A 26,530-nucleotide genomic window follows, 5' to 3' on the forward strand; every position below is an offset into this window, starting at 1 on the left:
AAACTCTCAACAACGTGGTGGTATAGAGGAATCATACCTCACATGATAAAGACTATATATGACAAACACACAGCTAATATCATATTACAGGGTGAAAAGCTGGAAATTTTACAATCAGAAATAAAACAAAGATGCCCTCTCTCACTATTTTCATTCAACATAGTACTGCAAGTCCCAGCCACAGCAATCAGACAAGAAAAAATGTCATCCAATTGGTTAATGAAGAAGTAAAACTGTCACTATCAGCAGATGACCTGATACTATATAGAGAAAACCCTAAAGACTCTACCAAAAAAACTATTAGAATTGATATAGTCAAGTTGCAGTGTACAAAATACAAAGAAATATGTCATTTTTTATACTAATAATGAAGTAGCAGAAAGAGAAATTTTAAATATCTCATTTATAACTTCATCAAAAAGAATAAAAATTACTAGGAATAAATTTAACCAATTTGGTGAAAGACTTATGCTCTGAAAACTGTAAGATACTGATGCAGGAAACTGTCAATGACACATGTAAATGGAAAGATAATCCATGTTCATAGGCTGGAACAACTAATATTACCAAAATGTCTGTAATACCCCAAGTTATCTACAGATTCAGTGTAGTCTCTATCAAAATACCAGTGACAAGCTCCACAGAGCTAGAACAAAAAATCTTAAAATTTGCTTGGAACCACACGAGACCCCAAACTGCCAAAGCAATATTGGAAAAGAAGCTATAGGTATCACGCTCCCTGATTTCAAAATATACCACCAAAGCTACAGTAATCAAAACAGTGGGATACTGGCACAAAAAGACTCAAATCAGTGGAACAGAGAGCCCAGAAATAAACCCATGTCTATATGGTCAATAAATCTACCACGAAAGAGGCAAGAACATACAATGGAGAAAAGACAGTCTCCTCAATAAATGGTGCTGGGAAAACTGAATAGCTACATATAAAAAAATAAAACTGAACACTTTGTTACACCATATACAAAAACAAACTGGATTAAAAGCTTGTAAGACTGGAAACCATAAAACTCCTAGAAGAAAACACAAGCAATAAACTCTTGAACATCAGTCTTAGTAGTATTTTTTTTGATATGTCTCCTCAGACTAGGGCAACAAAAGCAAACTATTGGTACTACATCAAAATGAAAAGCTTTTGCAAAGGAAATCATCAACAAAATAAGTGAAAGAAGGTATTTGCAAATATTATATCTGGTAAGGGGTTAATATCCAAAATGTATAAAGAACATACACAACACTAAAAAATAAAAAAAAATAAAAAAAAAGTAAAAGTGGGCAGAAGACCTTAATACTTTTCCAAAAACAACATACAGATGGGTAAGACACATGAAAAGACACTCAACATCACTCATCATAAAAATGCAAATCAAAACCACAATGATATATCACCTCACATCCATCAGAACAGCCATTATCAAAAAGACTAGAAATGACAAATGTTGGCAAGGATGTGGGGAAAAGGGAATCTTCATGCATTGTTGGTTGGTATGTAAATTGGTGTAGCCACTATGGAGAACAGTATGGAGGTTCCTTAAAAAATTAAAAATAGAACTACCAGGTGATCCAGCAATTCACTTCTAGGTATTTTTCTGAAGAAACCAAAACACTAATTCAAAGATATACACACCCCCATATTCATTGCAGCATTATTACAATAGCCAAGATATGGAAGCAACCTAAGTGTCCACTGGTAAATGGATAAAGATGTGGTGTATATATAATGGAATATTACTCAGTCATAAGAAAGAATGAGCTCTTGCTGTTTGTGATAATGTGGATGCGCCTAAAGCATATTATGCTAAGTGAAAACTGTTAGAGAAAGACAAATACCACATGATTCCACTTATGACAAATGAACAAATAAAACAGCAACAGAGTCATAAATGTAGAGAACAAACTGGTGGTTGCCAGAGAAGAGGGAGGTGGAGGATAGGCAAAATAGGGGAAGATGATTAAGAGGTATATACTTCCAGTTAAAAAAAAAAAAAATGATCCACAGGGATAAAAAGGAAGCATAGGGAAGACAGTCAATAATACTATAATAAAAAAAAATAAAAAAATAATAAAAAAAAATAATAATAATAATACTATAATAATGTTGTATGGTGATGGTAACTAGACTTATTGTGGTGAGCATTACAGAAATGTTGAATCACTGTTGTCCACCTAAGACTAGTGTAACATTATATGTCAACTACAACAAAAATTTTTAAAAATTATCAAGTGAAAATTTAAAAAACCTACAAACATTCATTTCACAAATACTCATTGAATTTCAACTACTATGACTGGTTTTGGGGATAACAGGAGGCAGGATCAATAAAATATTTAAGAACTTTTATAGTTGAGATATGTTTCAAAATTTTCTGAGGGCACCAGGATGGCTCAGTGGGTTAAGCATCCTACTTTTGATTTCAGCCCAAGTCATCATCTCAGGGTCATCTGATCAAGCCAGGAGTGGGGCTCTGCACTGGGCGTGCAACCTGTTTAAGATTCTCTCTCCCTCTCCTTTTCCCCTCCCCAATCCTCTCTCCTGTGCCCTCTCCGTTTAAAAAAAACAAAAACAAAAACAAAAAAGAACATACCATCACAAGAACAAGGTCATTTTCTGGATTCTGCTTTAAAACCTGGCACTTCTTCATCTAAATAGCTTTAAAGAGATTAGAAATCATTAAGATATTTGAAGCCAATATTAAGTATTTTAATAAGATAAAACTAAAAATTTCCAACTATAATTCATCTATAGTAGTTTACCTAATTGCCTAAAAAAATTAATATGGCTTTTCATATTATCTTAATGTTTAAATCTGGGAGTAAAACTAGTTTCTTCAGCCACTCAAAGAATTTCAGCTTCAATTGCTTCAATCTGATATTATGAAAATCATACTGTCTTACAATTAAAGAAAATAAGGTTTACCCTCCGAAGATTTATTTCCATAGTCTTAAAAATAGTTGTTCCTTAGTCATGTAACATTAATTAAAATTGTAATTTAGGGGGATCCTTGGGTGGCTCGGCGGTTTAGCGCCTGTCTTTGGCCCAAAGTATGGTCCAGGAGTCCCGGGATCTGGTCCCACATCGGGCTCCCTGAACGGGGCCTGCTTCTCCTATGCCTATGTGCCTATGTCTCTGCCTCTCTCTCTCTGAGTCTCTCATGAATAAATAAAATCTTTTAAAAAATTTTAATTGTAATACATATGGAGATTTAAGATCTTTGGAGGGGAAAGGTCTTTGAATGTATCTTATATATGAAATATTTTATAAAATTAATATATTAAAGTCAACATAATTAAAATACATAAGATTTACCTACACAGGGGAGTTAAATCCCCAAATCCTACCTATCTTCATTTTAATAAAAGTGAGCTTTGACAGGTCTTTAAAAAAAAGACCGTATCACTTACAAACCTTTTCTTGCATGACTGATACTGTAATGTACCTTCTACCAACTTCCAAGTTTGAATTCAGTTTTCTCTGCATAACTAGAATGCCATTCTGAAGCCTCTTATCAGCCAGTGCCATGACTTAGGGCTGAGTCAGATGTGAAGGTGATGGGGTTAGCTGACAGCTGGCTATTTAACCTGCTCTGAGACATCTCCAGCTAAAATTAGCCTCGAATCTTGGAAGCAAGTTGGTACAAGTCTAAGAGAACTTTAAGACTAGTCATATGCCTTTCTAATTATTGCACATCTTTTTAAAAACCTAACAACTTAGTTTCTTATTTTAAGTTTACTGGGATAATTTTATGTAATTACTAAATATTACTATTTGATTTTGCTGTATATTTTTCTAACTTGAGATTTTTCATTTTTTAAATTAGAAAATATTTATGATTAATAAATTTTAGTAATTCTGGCTCTGAGGATGCCTGGGTGGCTCAGTGGTTAAGCGTTTGCCTTCAGCCCAGGCAGGGTGTGATCCCAGAGTCCCGTAATTGAGTCCAACATCGGGCTCTCTGCATGGAGTCTGCTTCTCTCTCTGCCTCTCTATCTGTGTATCTTGTGAATAAATAAAACCTAAACAAAAAAAAATCTGGCTCTGCATAGCAAAGAGGTTAGATAGTTATAGTTGTTTTATGAGACATTTTACTTGTTTTGATATTAAGTCAAAATCACATATTCAGAATTTCAGACTATTTTCATGCTGGCTTTCTAAAATTTAGGATTCATTGATCAATTTAGTAACATAGTAAGTTTACTTCCTACTCCTGTTAGTTTCCCCACTACTGAATTAACAGGAGAGCCTATAAAATCATCACATTTCCAAGCCAAAACAGACTGATGAGAACTTAAAGTAGTCTCCCCTGATTCGTGGTTTCACTTTCTGCAGCAATTTCAATATCTGAAAGCAGAGATCCTCCTGATTTATTGTCACAAAGTCAACAGCAGCCTAATGCTATGTCATAATACTTAAGTCATTCACCTCACCTTTTCATGAAGGCATTTTATCATCTTACATCATCACTAAAAGGATGAATACAGTATAGTAAGCCATCTTGACATAAGAATACATTCACATACCTTTCATTACAGCATATTGTAATTTCCTATTAATCTTTTACCGTGCTTAATTTATAAATTTATCACAGGTGTGTATGTATCGAAAAAAACATAGTGTACATAGGGTTTGGTACTACCTGTGGTTTCAGATATCCACTGGTGATCTTAGAAAGTACCCGCTGCCCTGCAGATTAAGAGGGACTACTGTACCTAGGAACTAGTCTTTTGGTTTTGAAAGATGATGTCCTTTTGGGCAGCTGGACCCGTCACTTTAGGCCTACTTCACGGTGCTCAGCATTAGTTGAGGAAGGTAGGACAGAAAAACAGACCTTCGCCCAGGGACAGGATTCTCATCCTTATCTCTAGGAGTAACTAGATTTCATGCAATGGGTACTAGAACAGATATGAAGTAACTGACATGAAGCAAAGTAAGCAGATCGTGGTAAGGCCGTTTTGACCTAGAGGAAGTGGTTTTAATGACACAGAAACTGATGAAATGCATGGTGTGTATGGCATAGAACAGAGCCAATGATCTTCCTTCCTGTCTCACAAAAAGACTTACTTACCTAAGGCTCAGAATGTGGACAGCTAAGGAGCAGAAAGTCATCAAGATGGTGAGCAGAATCTTCTAATATTTCCCCACATTTCATAAAGGAAATGGGACTGTTTTATTGCTAGCAATTTTGTTGGCAGGGCAAGGAAAATACAACTTTCCTGCCTATATCAGACTTTTTTTTTTTTCTTAAAGAAAGAAAAAGCATTTTCTTAGACTTTATACTAAGGAATGTACTGTCTTGGAACCTGAATATGCTCTCACTGGATAGGCAGTGCAAGGCATGGTGAGAACCCAGAGTAGATCTGAGTACATAATGACCACAACTGATCCTTGAACACAACTCTGGAGCAAGAATGTGTTTAATGGGCTGTATGTTACCTGAACATTGTAGACAAGTGCTTTGGATCCCTGAAACAAGAGTGGGGGACTTTGCAAAAAATAGTTAACAAGACACAAAGAGAAGCAAAGGTGGACTGCATGATAGAGGTGCCAATACCACTACCCTCTTTCCATGGATCTGGACCTTTTAGGCTTATTTCCCTTTAAGCCACACCTACATTTTTAGAATGACTATAACAATTTGACTGTGATCTGCTTTAGCCAGTTCAACAGCCTGATTTAACTTCCTTTTTTTTTTTTTTTTTAAATGATCTGAGATGCTTCTGACTGCTTACCATCAAGACAGAATTTCTAGGGATAGTTGAATTTCTAGTTCCTTCCTGCTCTGTGACATATAATAACCTCCATGGTGTTATTCAAAATGTATGTTAGTTTCCCTTTGGTTTCCTTTCTGATTGCTTTGGGCATAGTGAAATACCTGTACTGTAAATGATAGCATTCTTCCTCTTTCCTAAGTAGGTTTCTTCTGCTAAGAAAGACTACACAGTACCCTAAAATGCACAATCAGATCCAAGTAGTATACCTGGCCTTCCGATATTTTCTTGTTCTGACAGATTAGATCAATCATATACTGAAGGAAAAAAAACGCTTGGTTTTCACTAATAAGAGAATGTATAATTGCTGAGGAAAAACAAGTCATTTCCACAAAAACATTACACCTGTAATTATTCCTGCATCCTTTGGAGTATTCTACCTTTGGCAGGAAGTCAGTAGATAATGGAGGTTAAAGGAAAAGAAAATGATTTTTTTTTCCCCTCTAGGACTGCTTAAGAACAGATACCAGATCTGTTTAAAATTGGCAGAACTTTCAATATGTTCATGTGTTCTTTTGCATGCTCATATTAATACAAGTGGAAACTTACAAAGGCCCAGAAATTTATAAGGTTGTATGTCCATTTTAATTTGTAATACCACCCAGTATTGAGCCAACACCAGATGCATGCTTAATAAAGGCTTTGGAACTATGTTGTTCATTCATAGTAAATTATTACATAAAAGAAACAAACAGAACTGAATTAAAGACTGGGACAAATTATCTTAAATTTCAGACTAAGAAGCCTTTGTCTAGGTATATAAATTTCTATTATTCTAAATATCTATAAAGATTCTAAATTTTAAGAAAAGCATAGAGGCTCTGAAATTAGGAATCCTGGTTTGAGCGCAGACCCTATCATTTATTGGCTAAGTGATTTGGGACAAGTTAATTAAACTTTCTGTGATTCCTGCTGGGGATTTACCCCAAAGATACAGATGCAGTGAAACGCTGGGACACCTGCACCCCAATGTTCATAGCAGCAATGTCCACAATAGCAAACTGTGGAAGGAGCCTCAGTGTCCATCAAAAGATGAATGGATAAAGAAGATGTGGTCTGTGTATACAATGGAATATTACTCAGCCATTAGAAACGACAAATACCCACCCTTTGCACTTCAATGTGGATGGAACTGGAGGGTATTATGCTAAGTCAATTGGAGAAGGACAAACATATGGTCTCATTCATTTGGGGAATATAAAAATTAGTGAAAGGGAATAAAGGAGAAAGGAGAGAAAATGAGTGAGAAATATCAGTGAGGGAGACAGAACATGAGAGACACCTAACTCTGGGAAACGAACAAGGGGTAGTAGAAGGGGAGGTGGCCGGGGGATGGGGTGACTGGGTGATGGGCACTGAGGGGGGCACTGGACGGGATGAGCACTGGGTGTTATGCTGTATGTTGGCAAATTGAACACTAATAAAAAAAATAAAAAAAAACTTTCTGTGATTCAATTTCTTCATTCATAAAATTGAGGATATGATAATCCCTGCCCTTCCTATAACTGATAGCTATTTTGTGAATCAAAAGCTATAGAGTTTGTAAAAGTACTTTATATACATCAATTTATAACTCAAATGTGAACTACAGCCATTAATATTGTGCAGAATATTGTAAACAGCCCTGGGTTTGAAGTTGATATAATACATTTGGAAGACAGCAGCTTCAGAAACTGACAGACCCAGGTTCTAGCCATCCTGCTACCCCGACTGTACTTCTGTGGGACACTGCCCACTTTAGAGAGCAACAGCTGAGGTGTGGAAAGATTATATGCTTACTAAAGCCAGACAGCTGTACTATGTCACAGAGCCAGAACAAAACTCTAAAGAGAAGAGAAAGCACATTACGCTGATGGTTCTTAATCACCTTCTGATCAGGTCATACATTCAGCTACTAGAATGTGTAGCAATATACTTAAGGTATTAAGAGACTGAAAATGCCAAAGCACCAAAGCAAAAGAATACTGTGAAGAATCTATGGTTATCACTTATCTATTGTGGTAAGGTTCACCCACAGAAGCCTGTTTTCCTGAGAATAGCTAACTGCCTCAAACGTGCTCTCCTATGGTCCAGCAAGGACACTACTTTACTTCAGCCCTGGTGTGATGTTATGTTCTCTCTCACCTCTTCCCAGAAGTTGGCTGTACCCTGCTGTACCATGTATTACATTATCTACTTAGATCATTATTCCATCATAATAGTATGCATTCTTGATAACAGTTATTTACATTTTCCACATTGTCAGATGCACTGGCACAACATTTCCTGGTTAAGAACCAGGATATGTAATTTATGGGAGTCACTGCTGAATTTACAAGGAACTGGCTTTGAGAATATTTACAATGGCAACATGGAATTTCAACCTAAGATTTCAAATCCTGCCTCCATATCGTGTTACAGCAACATTGACTCAACAGATTATATTCTATGATTAGGATATATTATATTTTAAGCAGTCAATAAGTTTTGAAAGAGTTGTATAAAAACCATGTTTCTCTGAAGATTTAATGGTGCAAAGAGGAACAAACTGTTAAAGGAACTCAGTATTTTTAAAGCAATTACTTCTCAGTTTATTTTACCTTGGAAATCCTTGTTATCATATATGATGTTTCCTGAAAGAGGAAAGTTCCTCCTAAGCTAACAAAGCAAAGCAAACAATACTGAAAAACTGTCTGTTCCCAGAGGCAGCTTTCTCCTTTAGGCAAAATTTACATTAGCACAGCTCCAATGGGAAGGAGATACTTCAATATATTTGTAAAGACCAAGTCCCATATGGATCAGAAGTCAAGATAGATTTCTAACACATGAATTACTGGAACTAAGAAATGTACCAAGTAAGGAGAAAAAGGCAGGGCATTAAAAGACTAAGTTATCCTGAAAGATATTTCCTAGGGTTTCAAAACCCTGTGTTCACACCTGGAGGGTGTATGTCCAAATAGAGCAAGATGCCAAGCAAGAATGTCCATTTTATTAAACAGTTAACTTCTTCCTTTTGATATTCTGAGGATTATAAGTATATATAAAGCAAACTTGAAATAGGAATTGGATATTTACCTAAGAGATTCAAAAAGCCTAGGGATCAAAAGGAGAAGTAATGAGATCTCTGTGTGGGGAAAGTAATCTCAAGGGACCAAGGAATGAACAACAGAGCTTTAAGCCTCCAGTCACCTCTTGTTTACACTTCTGACAATATAAGTTTACAACCAGCTTTATGAAGGCCAGGCACACCTTTCACTCACAATAGAAAGAAAAGCCATGTTTCAGTTTAACTGTATCGTTGTAAAATATAATGGAAATCAACCACAGGAGACCTTAAACGTGGGGACAATTTTCCTTATTTCACATTTACCAAAGGTAATAATGTTATTCCAAGATCAACACTTTCATTTCAGCTACCTCTTCCCCAAGTTTCATTTTCAAAGGACAATGTAAACTTCTAAAACGCATCCAAAGACCTTTTAAGTTAAAAGAAAGGAAGAAAACTATTCCACTTACCTGTTTTTGCTGAGGGTTTATCAGTTTTCCACTTGTAACAGCACCTGACATTTAATTAGCCAAAAATCACTAAGAGTGCTTAGCACTGATTATCTCTTTAATTATCATAAACCAGTAAGGCAGGCCCTGTTATTACATCCATTTCACAGATGAGGAAATTGAGTTTCAAAAAAAATATAACTTGCTTAGGTCAGAAACGTGGTAAATATGGGATTCAAACCCAGGTAGCTCTTAATACCTACATTGCTCTAATTCACTTATATATATATTTTTTCTTTCTTTCTTTCTTTCTTTTTTTTAAAGATCTTATTTGAGAGAGAGAGAGAGAGAGAGAGAGAGAGAGAGAGAGAGAGAAAGCACAAGTGAGGAGAAGGAGAAGCAGGATTCCCATGAGCAGGGTTCATTCCCAGAACCATGATCTGAGCCCAAGGCAGATGCTTAACTGACTGAGTCACCCAGGCACCCCTCAAAGAGCATATATACATATGTGTGTAAAATTCAGAAACAAAAATAGAATTAACAGTGTCATTTATTAAAGTTTTAGTAAATGTATTTTCCACTATGTGTTAAGAATGAAAAATTCTAAGAATTATCTTTCCCTTCATCAAACATGGAAAAAAGCCCATTACATTTAAAAGCTAGTTTCTCCAATGATACTACAGAGTACTGAAAATTGGTGAGTTTAACACTCCTATAGAAAATGGGCACAGTACAAGTGCAACTCACAGAAAAAGAAATATAAATAAACCTTAAATACACAGAAAGGTATTAAATCTCCCTCAGCTCAGAAAAGGAAACTCCACAGGAAAAAGACTTTGTTCATTTTTGTAACCTCAGCATCTTGAATAGAATAGCATTTTGTAACCTCAGCATCTAGAATAGAATTGAATATATACTTTGTTGAATACTTTTATATATATATATATATATATATATATATATATATATATACACACACACACACACACACACACACACACACACTTAAAAGCAGGGTCAAGAACTATATGTATGCATTTTCTATCACTTATATGAAGAAACAATATTATATGTAATAATTCCATTTGAGGAAAGGAAGGGGCATGGCTAGCTTAAAAAGTGAGGTAAAATTTGCAAAATATGCCCTATTACACATTTCTGAACTTTGAAACATATGAATGTATCCCCAATTAAAAATTTTAAAGAGAATCATCCCTACTCTAAATATGCATGTGTAGACACACACACATTTGCAATTTTTAAGTGTTGGAAAAAAATAACCCAACTGATTAATATCAAGGAATGTGAGACCAAAAGAATTGGAATTAGCATATGTTGAGTGAAAAAACAAAAAAGCAAAGTTGCACTCTATCTTTTATACTTAAAAAAGGAATATGAATATATCTTAACACTGCTTATATTAAACACTACTTAGGAGATTGTAACAATGATTACATCTGGGGGAAGGAAGGAAAAAACATTGAGGGAAAAAGAATGAAAACTAGATTTTTCTAAAATCTAGTTTTGTATTTTTGGCTTTGAAATCATGTAAATATTTCACTGAACTATAAAAAAAAAAAAAAAAAAAACTAAGTCAAAAGCGTATCTCTAAAACCCAAAGGCATATGAAACAAACCTATCTGTGTAACAAGTTAGTAGTTTAGCCACACAGAAACTGACCTTCAAACATAACACTGACTATACATCCCAGATAGAATGTATGAAAAGGAACTGAAATCTGAAATTCTTTTCAGCAACCCTGCTGCTAGTAACAGTATTTCTATGTGATTATGTGTGTGCAGAACATACTAGACTCAAAGAGGTAATTATATAAATGTCATTAGGAACCCTGAAATACAAATAAAGTCAAAGGAATTAAGAGGGAAACCCTAGAATCTAAAGTTTTAACTGGAAATATATTGGTATGACCTTATGAAGCACTTTTCCTTACTGGGGGATGGAGAGGGAAGGTGGTTCACGTCTCTTCAACAAAAAGGAGTAGGAACTGTGGCCAACCTGCTAGTACTGAGCGCTCTTACTACCCAGACTGTTACAGCTAAATATTATTTCCCACTAAAATGAAATGTGGCTCGTTAGGGAAAAAGCTGACTAGAGTCAGGTCATCTGGGGCAGGAAGCATACCAGATAAGCTTGAAACATCTCTCTGTATTAGAAAGCAAAGCAGCTATCAAAGAATTCAGCTATCAACTGAATTAGTGTATTAAAATTATACCTCAAAAGAAAAATAAAAAGAAATACAAAAACCTAACTGAGGCCCTGTCAAAAGGACACAAAGGGGTTCTTTCTGACCAAAGATGGGAAAAATAACTACAGTAGATTTATGCAATCCAATGCGTGTTTTCATGTATCACCTCTAGAGGATGTTAGGGAGCCAACATATTCTGAAAAGAGATAATAGGAACTTTTTTCAGTTCTATCCAAGGAGAAGGAATGATAGAAATGTAATACAACTATTCTGCAGACCGTAATAAAACAAGGATGTAGACACTGATCAACAGTGGCTGCTAAAATCATTAGGTTCAAGGCTACTGGGCAACTTCATTCATCATGGATGTATCGACTGAAAATGCCTGACACCCCCAGGAAATCAACCTCTTTTTTTTTTTTTTTAAAAAAAAAAAAAAAAGGAAAATCAGCCAATGTGTGCTACTGGTGGACGTAACAGGAGGTATACCTATGAAGCACTTTGTCCCAAACAATTCAAGCCTACATCTGGTTAAGCCTCTCTACATAACCATCTGTTTACAAGCAATTCAGGAGTAAAAGAATATGTCAAATGACACCATGGGAATGCAACCAGCAATAATCAGATTGTGGGGTTACTCTACAGGACAAATGACCAGGTTTTTTCCGTAAATAACTGGCAAGAAAAAAATGGGTAATTGGAGAAGAAATCTAGAGATTAGGAGAGATTGAAGAGACATATAAAAACCAAATGCAGTATGTGGACCTTCTGGATTTTTATTATTAAATGACATTTTAGATTTAATTACTAAGTGGCAGTTACAAGACAATCAGGAAAAATGGAGTATTACCTGTCTGAGGATAATTAAAAGATACTGATTTTTCAGGTATCATAATGGTTTTAGAAGAGTCCCAATGTTTTAAAGATTCACACTAAATTAAAGATGAAACTGTATTTTGGATTTGACATAATTTTTAAGATAACTTCTTACAGTGTAAGAGGTGGGGGAGGTCTGGAGATGAAACAAAGTGGGGCACACAATAGATGCTGAAGATGAATGAGGGGTACAAGGGGTTCTTTACACGATTCTACTTGTATGTATGTTTGAAAACTCTCATAAAGTTTCTAAAATGGGATTATGTGCCAGAAAATGTATTCTTTACTCTTCATGTCTAAAGCAAACAACACAAATCATTAGCTATTTGTTATTTTGGTCACTCAAGCCTAGCTTTGCAGATTATGGCTGCCCTAGAAAACTACTCTCATCTGCCCAGAAAAAAAAAAAATCACTAATCTAGAATAGATTTGAATGAGCTCTTGGAGTCAGGTAAAAGTGTATATCTCACTATCATTTCCTTACAGAATGCTACAACTGGTAAGATCTTATGTTTTTCCAACAGTGTTTTAAAGAACTCCAAGCCCAAAAGAGGTGTTTTAGGGGTCAGGGCAAGATAAGGAGGTGGTTTGGGCCTCAGCACCTGTTTTTCAGAGTCACTCTTCTTAGGGCTGAAAGAGGGGGACTCTGTGAAAAGATGTCTCAGCTTTCCTGGGGGGATTTCTGGCAGTAAATTCTGTGAAGATAATTACCAACAATCTAGACCCCCAGGGGATCCCTGGATGGCTGGGGGGTTTAGTGCCTGCCTTTGGCTCAGGGTGTGGTCCTGGAGTCTCAGGATGGAGTCCCACATCGGGCTCCCTGCATGGAGCCTGCTTCTCCCTCTGCCTGTGTCTCTGCCTCTCATCTCTCTCTCTCTCTCCTTCTCTCTCTGTCTCTCATGAATAAATAAATAAAATCTTAAAGAAAAATCTAGACCCCCTACTGGTCTTTGTCATTTCCTTTGTAATATATCCTCAAGTGACTCCATAGCCTAACAGCTTGTTATTCTGCATTTGCATGCTTTTTGTTGGGTGCCTAGTCCCCACCTGCCAATTTCTTTCTGGTCCAGGAATCCCCAAACATGTTTTGTTTTTGTTTTTTATGATAGTCACACACACACACACACACACACACACACACACACACACACACACAGAGAGAGAGAGAGAGAGAGAGAGAGAGAGAGAGAGGCAGAGACACAGGCAGAGGGAGAAGCAGGCTCCATGCACCGGGAGCCTGATGTGGGATTCGATCCCGGGTCTCCAGGATCACGCCCTGGGCCAAAGGCAGGTGCCAAACTGCTGCACCACCCAGGGATCCCCACCAAACATGTTTTTGTTGGAGAGGTGGGTGTCACATGTAATCAAAATTGCCAATCTGCCCCAGAGGTCCAATCTCCGCTGCTCCGATAGCCAGCTGCAGTTTCAGGACAGCTAGGCCTGCTTCCCGTGCACTCAGCAGTACCCTCGCCCAAATTCTGTGTCTCATAGGAGAGTCAAGCATCCTCCTCTACTGCTTCTCACTGTTCTCCATCTCTAGCACTTTTCTCTCATAGGCTGCTGAGACAGGCGTGTGTCTAGCTTGTTAAACAGGTAGGCTCCAGAGTAGCACTGTGTGTTTTAGTGATACTCTTTTTTAAATTTTTTAATTAAAAAACAAAAAAACAAAACAAAACAAAACAAACAAACAAAACAATTCAGTCCTCTCCTTTCCAGAGCAAGTTAAGGACTCTAAGGTAAAGAGAACGCTAAGAGTGTAGATTCACCATGTCCTTGGAACCACTGGTCCCTCCAGCCCATAGGCCCTACCACAAATCTGGTTAATTCTGGGCAGGCTCTTGTGCTTTCTTCCACAACTCCGGGTCTTTTGAAAATCAGAGATGTATCTGGACTCTAACACGACCCTGATCACCACATGACAATAGGGAGCTACCACAAACATTTCCTGACAGACGAATATTTTTTTTTCTGCACAGGGCACGAGAGGACATCTGGGGTGGGGGTAGTGACTTGTTATTAACTCGTGCCCTGACCTAATCAAGTCTGAAAGCAGATAATCTGTCCTGTATCTGCAGGGAGATTTCAAAACCAAGATGGTTTTATTCTAGTGATTAGATGTATCCAAAGTTGAATAATTTTTTATCACTAACAACATTTTTTCAATATAATCTTACTTCTTGGAAGTTATTGTTTTCGGTTTGACTTCAACTTGACACCATATTCTTTGTATGACTTCTAAACAGAAGACAGCTGTTATTTGGTGACCTAATAATTCAATTCTAAAGCAGTCACAGAGGATAATTAAAGAATAAACGATCATCTGGAGTCGTAATCTGCCATTTCTGCAAAATAAATCTTTGTAATTTGTAGCCACATTTACTAAAGAATAGAAGGCTTTATTCAAGTAAATATGTTAATATAAATACAAGTACATTAACTAGAATCAGATATAAACTTAGTCCCTATCACATTTCTGTTGTAAGACATTCTTCCCTATTTCAAAACTGTTTATACTGTGTATTTCCTTCTAAAAGTTTTTAAGTTGTGCTCTTTCACATTTAAGTGTTTGGTTCATCTAGAACTTATTTATATTTGTATATATGAAAGAAGGTTATGTTTCCCTTTTGGGTTTTTTGGAGGGTCCACATTAAATGATTATCTCAGCATCACTTACCTAACAATTCATTCTTCCTCTCGCTGACCTGCTATGCAAGGTCTACTATGTGTATCAGGTTTCCTACATGTGTGGGTCTTGGACCTTATTTTCATCGTACAGGTCAGTCTGCCTCTAGGACAATTCTGCACTAAAGATTTACAATCAGTCTTGACATGTGGTAGAACAAATGTCTTCCTTTCCCCCAACCTGGTCCTTGAGCAGTATCTTGGCTCCTCAAAGCCCTATGTGCCTAAATATATATTTCAGAACCCCATGTTTCAACTTCCAAGGAAAAGGGCATTGAGATTTTAATTAAAATTACATTGAATTTGCAGATCAGTTTGGCAAAAGCATCTTTATGACAATGTATTTGCTTTCTTAATAACCTTTAGGTCTTTCAGTAAGTTTTAATATTACGTTTTTTGCTAAGATCTATTCCTAGGTATGAGACTTGGTATGTTCAATGCTAATGCTCCCAGATTTAGCTGCAGTTTGTCTGTTGATGGTACACAGAAATGGAAGAAGCTGATTTTGTATGAAAGCAACCTTGCCAAACTTCCTTACTACCTCTGACAATATGTCTGTAGATACTAATGGTTCTGTTTATTTCTAAATCTCCTGGGTATGTTAGATCTCTGATTACAGCCTCCAAATAATGCTGAATAGCGAAAATGACAGCATTCTTGTCTTTTCCTGATAATCATTAATTACTGTGCTTAATATCTCATAATTTGTTTCTTGTAACTTTTAACTAGAGAGGTTCTCTTCTATTTGTAGTTTGCTAAGATATTAATCACGAATGACTTATTTTTCTTAAAGATTTTTAATTTATTTTTTAGGGAGAGAGTGTGAGCAGGGGGAAGAAGAGAGAGAGATAATCTCAAGCAGACTCCATAGTGAGTATGGAGCCCAACATGGGGCTCTATGTCATAACCGATGAGATCATGACCTGAGCTGAAATCACAAAGTCCAATCCTCAACCAACTGAGCCACTCAGGTGGCCCTGCTTTGTATCTATTAGGATGATGCTATATTTTTCTTTTATTTATTAATGCTATTGATACAGTAAATAACATTTACAGAATCATAACATAGATGCGATGTTTCACACTCTATTCTACATTAGTATCTTTTATAGCACATCCAGAGACAGGATGAAATAAATATAATAAATATCAGCATTTTTATCAAATGTAAAAACTTGGGTCAAACTGCTAACAGGTTAAAAGATTAGAGCTCTGAATACATTTCATAATTTAGTCCAAGAGGAGAGAACTGATCCTGTGGGACAGAGCCACAATGACAAGAAGCCCTGTAAATATGAACCTGGCTGTAGCAAGGAGTAGGCTAATTTTCTGCAAGGCAATTCAACCCTCCCCCTCTATTCCCCACCCCCACCCATTTGAGAGGAAAAGAACACAAACAGGGGGAGCAGCAGCAGGAGAGGGACAAGTAGACTCTGCACTGAGCACAGAGCCCAATCCGGGGATCCATCTCATGACCCTGAGGATCATGATCTGAGCCAAAATCAAGAGCTGGATGCTTAACTGGCTGAGCCACGCAGGGGCCTCTATATCTGCTTTTTCTAAAAGCATCACCAAAATTACTACTGATTCAAATTGTTCTTCATATTATCCCAATAACTGCCCAATATAAATGCAGATTATGTATAATGCAATTGAGGGCACAGGCAAGAGGAATTTGGTAACATCGAATACTCCACTTACTTTCCTATTCTGAAAGGAAACCTTTAAATTATTTGTGGTATATGCTCTGTTTATTTGATTAGAAAGAAGGTTATGGAAAAGATGGGCTTTAAAAAAATCCCCATAACAATTACTTTTTAAAATAGGAAACTGTTGTTTTCCCCATATATCTGACTGCTGACGATTTCCTAAACTGTCCTCTTTTCTTTTAAATAACTAAAGAATATTTTATTACATTTACAAGCTTAATAAGTTGCAGCTCATTTGTCTTTTTAACTTTAACTTTTTTCTGTTGAGGTCACTAGCTGCATTCCTTTGTAGTTTTTCTTAGTGATCTGCCCTGATTTTTGAACAATTTCACCTTAACTTTCTTCTCATTTTACCATTCTGGGCTTGACTAAGACACAGCACAGAATATATGAATAATAGTATAATACATTTCTGTCAATTGCACAGTAACTACTGTTAGGATGAAAGCACACATGCTAGGGCTCTTGAGTCCTGAAAAGCAACAGAAAAATGTCTCTCCTGCCCTAAAATAGAAGGGCATCTAAGAACAGGGGCTCTTTTTGCTATTTTAACTATTATTTCAGCTATTTGTAAGTTTCTCATACCCAAAGATTTCACCTGTGCTCCCCCTAGACCATCATGATGTAAGACTGGTAGGCCTGCCCAGTTTCCTGGTAGGGATTTCATGTCCTATTCAGAACTTATTAGCTCCAGACTCCCAAAAGAACGGACAGAAACTGCAGAAGACAATCGGGAAAGACACTCACTGCTAGCCACGTAATCTGCAACAGCACCCTCCATCATAAAGTATGTTTAGAGGACACCCTTATCACCAAACAAAATAAAACTCTGGTTTTAATTAGTTCATTACCTGTAACTCACTAATGTTTTCAAAATAAGCATAAATTAAGACATTTTTCTTAGTAAGGGGCAAATACACATAAATCAGAAAGGATATGTACATTTTTTTCCTGGGAGAACAATAATTAAGACCAACTGGGACCAGAATCATGGTACAGAAATGAAGTCAGAGTTACACAACCTACAAATACTAAACAAACAAAAACTATCTTGTAGAAATTAACTGTTAATAACTTCTTATCGCCAAAGTGCTTTTTATAATGACCCCAGGAATATGTCCTTAACCCATAATTTGGTAAAATATCTTATGAATACCAGCAGACACATACGCCACTGTGTCTGTACACTCATGCTGAAACCGGAGAGCTCGGACGTCTGCTGTGTCTCATTAATTTGGGACAATCTCTAGGATGAAATCATCAAGGGAATAAAAAGATACTAATGTTATTAGACAGTGTAAAATGGATCTGTTCAACAAGCCCTGGGTCTTAATAAAAGTCTTTGTTTAAATGTAACTAAATTGTATCAACAGGCAGGCAATATTACCATTCCCTCTTTATAAAACCAACAAGAAGATCAAATGTCGAGAAACTAAAATAGCACGGGGAGGCAGAGCCATAAAAGATGTATGATGAAAAAAGGAGCCCAGCATCAATTGCAATAGGCAGTTCTGAAGAGCCTATCTAAATCGTCAACCAAAGGATTTATGTTCCCGAAATCATGGCTGCTAACACCAAGTTTTATGCTTTGTTCCTACAAGTACAGATGATGTTCTTCTCTTAAATGAACAAAATATGTAAGCTAGATCCTTTCTCTGAGGTGGTAACAGCAATATAAAAGTCTAACACAGAGGAGGAGAAACAAAGAGAAGGCATGCTTTGCTTTATGAACCGCAAGTATTTTATAAGTCAGCCATGGTAAGTAACCATTAAAGACTATCCTACCTGTGTTTTTTGATGCCATTGGAGAGAGCATCTCCACCACCACAATCTTTTCCTTCTGACATTCTGTGTTTTCTACTGCTCAAGAGCTCTCCTTCCTCGTCCAAGGAGCACGCCGTCACTGCTTCCAGTCTACTCAGGGACCACTCGGACTCGGACTCTGTGATAGAGCAGGTTCATAGTCAATGAGCTGAACTTGGGTGTGAGGCTGCAGTAACAATGCATTAGGCTTTGAAACTTAAGCAGCCTACTTTGTCCTTCAACAATCCATCCATTAACCACATCCTTGGGGATTTCAATGAACCTGCACCCAATAAGGCTAAGGTGGATTTATGAAACAGATACAGGCTTATATAAACTTACAGTTAAATATCTTACATATTACAAGAGATTTCCAAAAATTACCCAATTCTTTAAGAAATCACATTCGGTAATCCCCCCCCCCCCCCATTTCTCTTTTTACACTGTCTTTTAAAGCATCTTAAGCGTAACTTACCAACCAAGCATTCATTTTTTAAAATACACGTATAAGGAAAAAGCTATAGTGGCTATACTTTAGGGAAGTTTAAGTTATATCTGATACTATAGATACAAAAGCAAAGGTAGTTTTAAAATATTTCAAAAAATACTTCTTCTGGTATGACATTATTTAAATGCTCAAGAGCTAAAGCTCAGTGTCCATATAAAATCCAATTATCAGGCAGGCATTTTTAGGATAGAAATACCACGTTCCTAATTGGCTATGTATTCAGGGTACAGCCATCTGCCTGTTTGGGAATACTAAGACAACTTATTTTTATACAACACATTATAGTTTTCAGGCATGATCACATTATTCATCTCCTTTTAGCATTTCCAGGGTGCCTGGTGACAGCACTGCAAGACTTATGGGGTTAACTAGTGTGCTGATGGGCTCATGGTTTTTGAGTTAGGCGAACCACGGTTTGAACCTAGGTCTTCTGACTCATTTCATGTTCTATAGATTTCAGTTCAATGTAGCAAACTCCCCCCCAAATTAAATTGTACCTACATTTCTATTAAAATATAAACTCAAGGTAACTTTTAACTTCCCTCTTAAGCAGACACTCAACTGTCCTCTGCTCTGGAGAAGCACTCTGACAGACATTCAAGCAAACTTCCTTAAATGAATTTATTGACCCTCTGCTTATATTATAGCTAAACTGTTCAGGAAACCAAGTTTTTTAGCGCCTTCTTTTCCCTCTGCAGCATTCTATAACTTAGTCAACATTAAGGAATCTTATTTTTATCACATTAGGTTGATTATGGATCTTCCTTGACTTACAATGGGGTTACGTCCCAATTAATTCATCATAAGTTTAAAATATTAAGTAAAAAAATAAATAAAATGTCAAAAATGCATTTATACATCCAACCTGCCCAATATCACAGCTCAGCCTAGCCTACCTTAAATGTGCTCACTTACATTAGCCAAAAGTTAGGCAAAATCATCTGACACAAAGCCTATTTTATAATAAAGGAATTTACTGAATGCTGTACTGAAAAACAAAATGGTTGTCTGGGTATAGAACACTTGCCAGCCTGTTGGTTGTTTACTCTCGTGACTGCGTGGCTGACTGGGAGCCATGGTTCCCTATTCTTGGCTAGCACTAGCTCCAGAAAAGATCCAAATTTAAAATTTGAAGTATGAAAAAAATAAAAATAAAATAAAATAAAAATTTGAAGTATGGTTTTTATTGAATGCATATTGTTCTCACATTACCATAAAGTATGCAAGTCAGGGAACATCACAATAGTGAGTTTTGGACAAATACAACTGCAGGTTGGACAGCACATCTTGAGTTCTGAATTCTGGACTCTTTGGATGATGTTAAATTATTTAAAGTCTTTCAATGCCAGTAAAGTTATTTTTTTCCTGTAAATATAATTTTACTGGAATTTCTGAAAATATACCTTTGTTCAGTCATATACCTTTTAACAAAGAAGCAGATACTTTAATACTAAATTTGAAGAGACTTGTTTTTCATAGTCAGTTTTAGCAGGCAGCAACGATTTTTTAATGAAAAAATTAGATAACCTGAATAGCCAGTAACAAAGGACAGCTGCCCTTGAGGTGAAATTAGTTGTTAAAATTATACTTACAAAAACAATAAAACAGAAAAATACTTTTAGCAAAATGCGAAGTCAAAAATAATCAAGATACCATTTTGAAACTCTAAAAGATAGAGGAAAAAAATAACTTTAGTCATAAAGATAGACCAGGCTGGTTCAGAAGGACCATACAGAGGAGAGCAGTAAAATAACAGAAGTCTGTCTAGGGCACACTGAAGTAAGGGGATCAATTTTCTGGGCTAAGGAGATGGGTATCGGGAAAGACCTTGTGGGAGAGGTGGTGCTTCAGGTAAATCTTTACAAAAAAGAGACTAGTACTCAGGTGGAGGTAAGAGCATCGTTCAGAAGCAGCTGTCTGAGCAAGTCCTGTATCAAAGATGACAACAGTACTCTTAGGTGGCGAGTTGGGGGTGGATTTTTCACACCTACATTTTCAAATTTATTTCATATGAAAAAAATTAAGAATTTGAAGAGTCAAACAAAATAGCTGTGTCTATATTGGTTAGTATTATTTAAGATGCATTATTAGTACTTTATAATTCAGATGTCATGAAAACCAGAAAGCACTGAAGCAAAAAACCTCAGGCATTTATTACACAGCACTATGCACAGGACAATGTGTTTGCTGTTTAAGAGCTACAAATCAGCTTTTTCCTTTTTTTAAGGAAAAAGAAAATCCTTAACAAAAAGCAGATACACAGTAAACACCAAACGAGAGGTAAGGCAGTTAAGAGTGTCTATGAAGTAGATGTTTTCCAAAACAAGATTTCAATTTAGTGAGCATAAGCTGAAGACCTACAACCTTCATTCATGCTAATAGGACCGCCAAGTATGGCCCCTAGAGATACACCATCAGATGGCAGCACAGACCCTTGCCCTCCATGGCCAGCTGTACAACCTGACTCCCCCTCTCCCTCTCTCTCCTCCACTCCCTTTCTCCCAGTTCTTCCACCCCTGCCTTCCTTCAATCCTTCCTGCCAACCTCCTTTCCTCTCTACAACAGACAACAGGCTATCCCCACCCTTCCCCCAGGAGGGCTCTAACAAAGGTCACCAATGACCTGAATACTGCAAAGTCCAATGGTCATTTTCTCAACTCTTAAAGAACTATAAACTCATCCACAGTATCTGACACTGCTTAATTCATTCCTCCCATATTCTTAGCAAGTGCAGGCACTGGGAGTCAAAGAACTGTAAGATCTGGTCCCGGCCCAGGGTCTAGCAGAGGTGGACGGTTCTGTGAACACCTGAGTTTAGTAAAGTTTTCTAGGTAAATAACAGAAGTCAGAATGGGGACAGTAGGCCACATCGGAGAGATCAGCCATTTTACAGAGTAAAGGATGAGGTGTCTGGAAAGGACTGACTGATGATTGAGCTGTAAGGTGACAGAAGTAAAAGTGGGGGGCAGGGAGAGGGTTACAATAGAGGACTTTTTCCAAGCAAACAGAACAGCAGGACCCAACACAGAAGTGAAGTACTGGGAAAGATGGGAGCTGAAGCTATAACAAAGGAATAGTAGTAGGAGTGGTTGCATGGAAATGAATCTATGAGTCGCTTGCAAAGCTGACTATATAAGATGAATAAAAAGGCAGGCAGGCAGTGGGACAAGAGTATAAAATAAAGCAAGAAACAGGGTGGCATCCCAATGCGTATCAGGAGGTTCTGTATACCCACGAGGTATAAATCACAGACCTGTCTCTGAGCATTCCAGGTAGAGCAAGGTAGAGCAAGAAACATGATCAGTAACACAATTTATGGTGCTCTTGAGATGAAAACTAGCTGCTTAAGAACAAAAGCTCATTACTTCTAATACTATGAACAGAGAGATGTCTAATATACACAGTGGGAAATAGTTTGGGACTTACTTTATTGGCAAAAGGGAGTCATTCTTAAAAGACTCTGCCTTTGTAGCATTAGTCACACTAGTCTGTCTTCAGTGGATCATCACTGCATTTGGAGACTCCTAGTTTTAGATATATATATTTTTTAATTTTATTTATTTATGATAGGCACACAGTGAGAGAGAAAGAGAGGCAGAGACACAGGCAGAGGGAGAAGCAGGCTCCATGCACCGGGAGCCGGATGTGGGATTCGATCCCGGGTCTCCAGGATCGCGCCCTGGGCCAAAGGCAGGCGCCAAACCGCTGCACCACCCAGGGATCCCGTTTTAGATATATTTAAATTCAAACATGTTTAGCTAAATATGGAAAAGGCCATAGCCACTGTGGAGGTTCATTGAGCAAGGTAAAGCCTGACAAAGAAGTAATTTTCAAATCTCCCTGTACTAATCCATCAGTGATAAATCTAAGCACTTCTGAGATCTTAAATCTCAATCTTAAAACTTCAGGTTTTTCAGTTTTGCCCATACATATAATTATCGAATGAACCAGACCTTATCTATCATCCAATGCTCATGGGCAAGATAGTAATGTCTCGGTGGAAAGCATAAAGCACTTGGAGAGAGTGCTTACTGCCTACATTGTGGTGGTTACAGAGCTCTGGTAATAGCAAGAGGCCACAATATTCCTGCTTTAAAAATAAACACACAAACCAGGCAGGAGATGAGGAGTCTTTACTGAGTACGAAGTTGGAAGTTTCACTTTCAGTCTGGGATGACTTAAGAACTGTGGAGATGGGGGGCAGGAACCGCTGTGCGGTTCACATTGTTGAATGTGAATATACTCAATGCCACCCAACTGGATACTTAAAAATGGCAAAAATGCCAAGTTTTAGGTTATGTGTACATTGCTACAAAAAAAAAAAAAAAGAAACAAAACTCAAACAAATAAGCACACAAAAACCTGTCAAGCCAAGATCTATCATCTGGATGCATGAACTCTATTGTGGTCCTGTTATCTCTCACTTCAATGCCACTGAAAATCAAAACGACACAGAAGCAAGACGGGTTGATTTTTCTACAGACATATTTCCTTTTTTTTTTTTAAGGTTTTATTTATTTATTCATGAGAGAGAGAGAGAGAGAGAGGCGCAGAGTCACAGGCAGAGGGAGAAGCAGGCCCCATGTAGGGAGCCCAATGTGGGACTCGATCCCGGGTCTCCAGGATCACGCCCTGGGCTGAAGGCAGGCGCTAAACAGCTGAGCCACCAGGGCTGCCAGGCAGACATATTTCCAAACGCAGCAAAAGATATGTATTTGAGCAATACATACAGCTAGATTGCAGACGGAGCTAGCCCTTCACCATTCTATTTCCCACAGCATTTTCCCTCACAGACATATGTGCTTCTATAATAACTAAAGCTGCCCCAAATTTTCAGGATACTTCATCACCTCTGAGAAACTGGGTAAGGTAATTTATGAAATAGCCCTACATTATTTACTGAACTTTTGATGGCCAACTAGGGAAACTGGTATAGCACCAAGTAACGATGAGAAAGGGAACACTTCATGTTGCCTTATTTGTAGCTCTTTGATTATTCCTACCTAGTCACAAAAGGATGGTGGCTTAACTGATAATTAATTTTATAGAAAAATTGTCAGAAAAATACTCTGAAGAACAAAGACTATGTTTTACAAGATAAATTCTTTAGCCTACAGACAAGTATTTAAAGTAGAAACTCCACCTGATTATTTTCAAGGAAAACAGCAGTATTAATGGAAAGTCTGTTTTAATGTGGCAAATCTCCAAAGGCCTAGATCTTGAAATCTCTGTCCACATTAGGACTCAGAATTATTTTGAACACAATCTCCTTTCACTTTACAATTTCTTCACTCTCATCCAAATAGCATGGAAACCAACGGCTTTGACTGCATTAATGTGACTTTAAACATTCCTCATCACAATTTTATATATTAAATATGTACAGCTGTTTGTAGGTCACTCATACATTGATAAAGTATTTTTAAAAACCTCAGAATTAAGAGGATCATTAACCCTATCCTACATTTTGAGTTTTCCTCCTATTAAAAGGTTGAAAGAGGTCATGAAATTTAGTGTAAACATGCCAACAATTCTTATGTTATCCTGATCAACTTTTTTTTTTTTACATGACCTTTGAAAAAACAAGCTTGAGAACAAATAGTACAAAGGAGTGAGACGTGGAAGAACTGTGGATATGGTCCAAATAAACTTTCCCCTCTTACTTAAGGTAACAGGAAATGGTCAGGAGATACACACATTCAATTTAATACTTTTATTGTTGGCCTCCCACATACCAGGCATATTCTAAAAATGTCTATAGTAACCCAAAGTAACCCAAGCTTAAAATACCCGCACCAAATTTAAATTTCGCTTTAAGGGACAATTGTGTAAACTCAAAAATAACATAGTAAATATAAAGAACACAAAGAAAATAAAAACCAACCTCATTTAAAATGAATTATAAACTGAAGTCAGAATAAGTCTAGAAGGGGCTGCCAAGAAGCTACTACAATAACTTACTAAGGAAGTGACAAAAGCTTGAAACAGAACCTTGGCAGCAAGCATCAAGAGTGAGAGACATTCTAGACATATCCTCCCTGAATGATGTCCAAGGTCAAAATCAACCAAATGGTATAGTGTTGCTCAGGACAGAGTTTCTTAAAGGTATTGGCTGTTCCCCAAGCAACTAAATCTATTGTTTTCTACAACTTGTAAAATCTGCACACGTAATTAAAGATGAAGAACTTTCACAAACCAGTGTGTGAACTACTGGGAGTCTTACAAGCTTCTACTTTCACTATTAAATCCAGAGCTTCCAGTTTGTCTTAAAATTATTTTCGAGGAGGTCACATATGCATTCATTCTACGAAGAAAATAACTCTAGAACTAAGGCCAGTTACAGAATAATCCATAGTTATAAAACAAGCTATTTTCTTGTGACTTCAACTTAATAAATTAATGTTTACCAAGTATTTACCAGGCACCAGGTAAAGAACTAGCTGCTAAAATAGTGCAGGAAGATTAAGAAGACAAGGTTGTTTCCGCCAAGTATTCAAACTCCAATCAGTAAGACACATAAGTAAACATATGTTTATACAGAGCATTTGTAGGAACAGTTGAAGAAGTCACTTTAAGAGAATCAGGGTACATTTCCAAGCAGAAATGACATCTGAGCTGCAATGATAAAGGCCAGTTTAAGGCCGAAAAAGAGAAAAATAGGTGTGAGGGGAACAGCAAACAGTCCTAAAGCCTGAAAGAACAAGTGTGTGTCCAAGAATACCTGGGATAGCTAGAGAGGAGGGTGGCTGGAGGGAAAAGATGTGATCATCAGAGCTGAAGCTTTAAAGTGAATGAGATCACAGAGTTTGGACTTAACCTGTAGTAATGGGCATGTTTTTTCAGGAAGTAATGAGATCAGATTTAGACTTTACAGACAGCTCTGATCTATCAGATTCCCTTGGCCAGTCTAACAATTACTAACAATCACCACAAACTTGGTGGCTTAAAAACATCAAAAATTTAGTTCTTTGTAATTTTGGAGGCCAGAAATCCAAACACCTTCCTAGGACCAAAAGCACCAGGGGAGTATTGGTATTGGCAGGACCACTGTCCCTCTGGGGGCACTAGGGGAGAATACATTCCTCGAGTCTTCCAGCTCTGGGCCTGTGGCCACTTCACTCTAGTCCCTGTCTCCGCCTTCACAGCACCTCTGGCTTTCTGTTACTGGATACTGCTGCCGGCATTTAGGTCCCACTCAGATAAGCCAAGATCATCTCCTCATCTCAAAATTCTTAATTACATCAGCCAAGATATTTTTTTTTTCCAAAAAAAGATTATAGGTTCTGAGGATTAGAAGGTGAACCTTTCCATGGGGGCCACTTTTCAGCCTCCCATACCTGACATCCCATGCCACAGGAGGGATGGCTGGTCAGAGACAAAGACCAGCCAAAGACAAAGACTAGTAGCAGCCAAACCTGTTAGATGTGTACCACCCTAGTCTCTGGGGTCCTAAGGAGGACTGCAGTCCTACCTGACAGTGCCTCAGTT

The 26,530-nt window shown here is 37.3% G+C and overlaps 1 protein-coding gene across 13 annotated transcripts in view; it reads right to left on the reverse strand.

Annotated features, from left to right (window-relative positions):
* Positions 1-26,530, reverse strand: part of OSBPL1A (oxysterol binding protein like 1A) — a 243,936-nt gene that overhangs the window by 48,938 nt on the left and 168,468 nt on the right. For all 13 annotated transcript variants that reach the window (XM_072735104.1, XM_026006517.2, XM_072735109.1 and 10 more), the window contains one exon: positions 18,517-18,673. In XM_072735104.1, coding sequence (XP_072591205.1) covers positions 18,517-18,673 — 157 coding nt within the window. The remainder of the gene's footprint in view (positions 1-18,516; positions 18,674-26,530) is intronic.

The sequence above is a fragment of the Vulpes vulpes genome, chromosome 13, assembly GCF_048418805.1.
Source record: "Vulpes vulpes isolate BD-2025 chromosome 13, VulVul3, whole genome shotgun sequence".
NCBI classification, from domain to species: Eukaryota; Metazoa; Chordata; class Mammalia; order Carnivora; family Canidae; genus Vulpes; species Vulpes vulpes.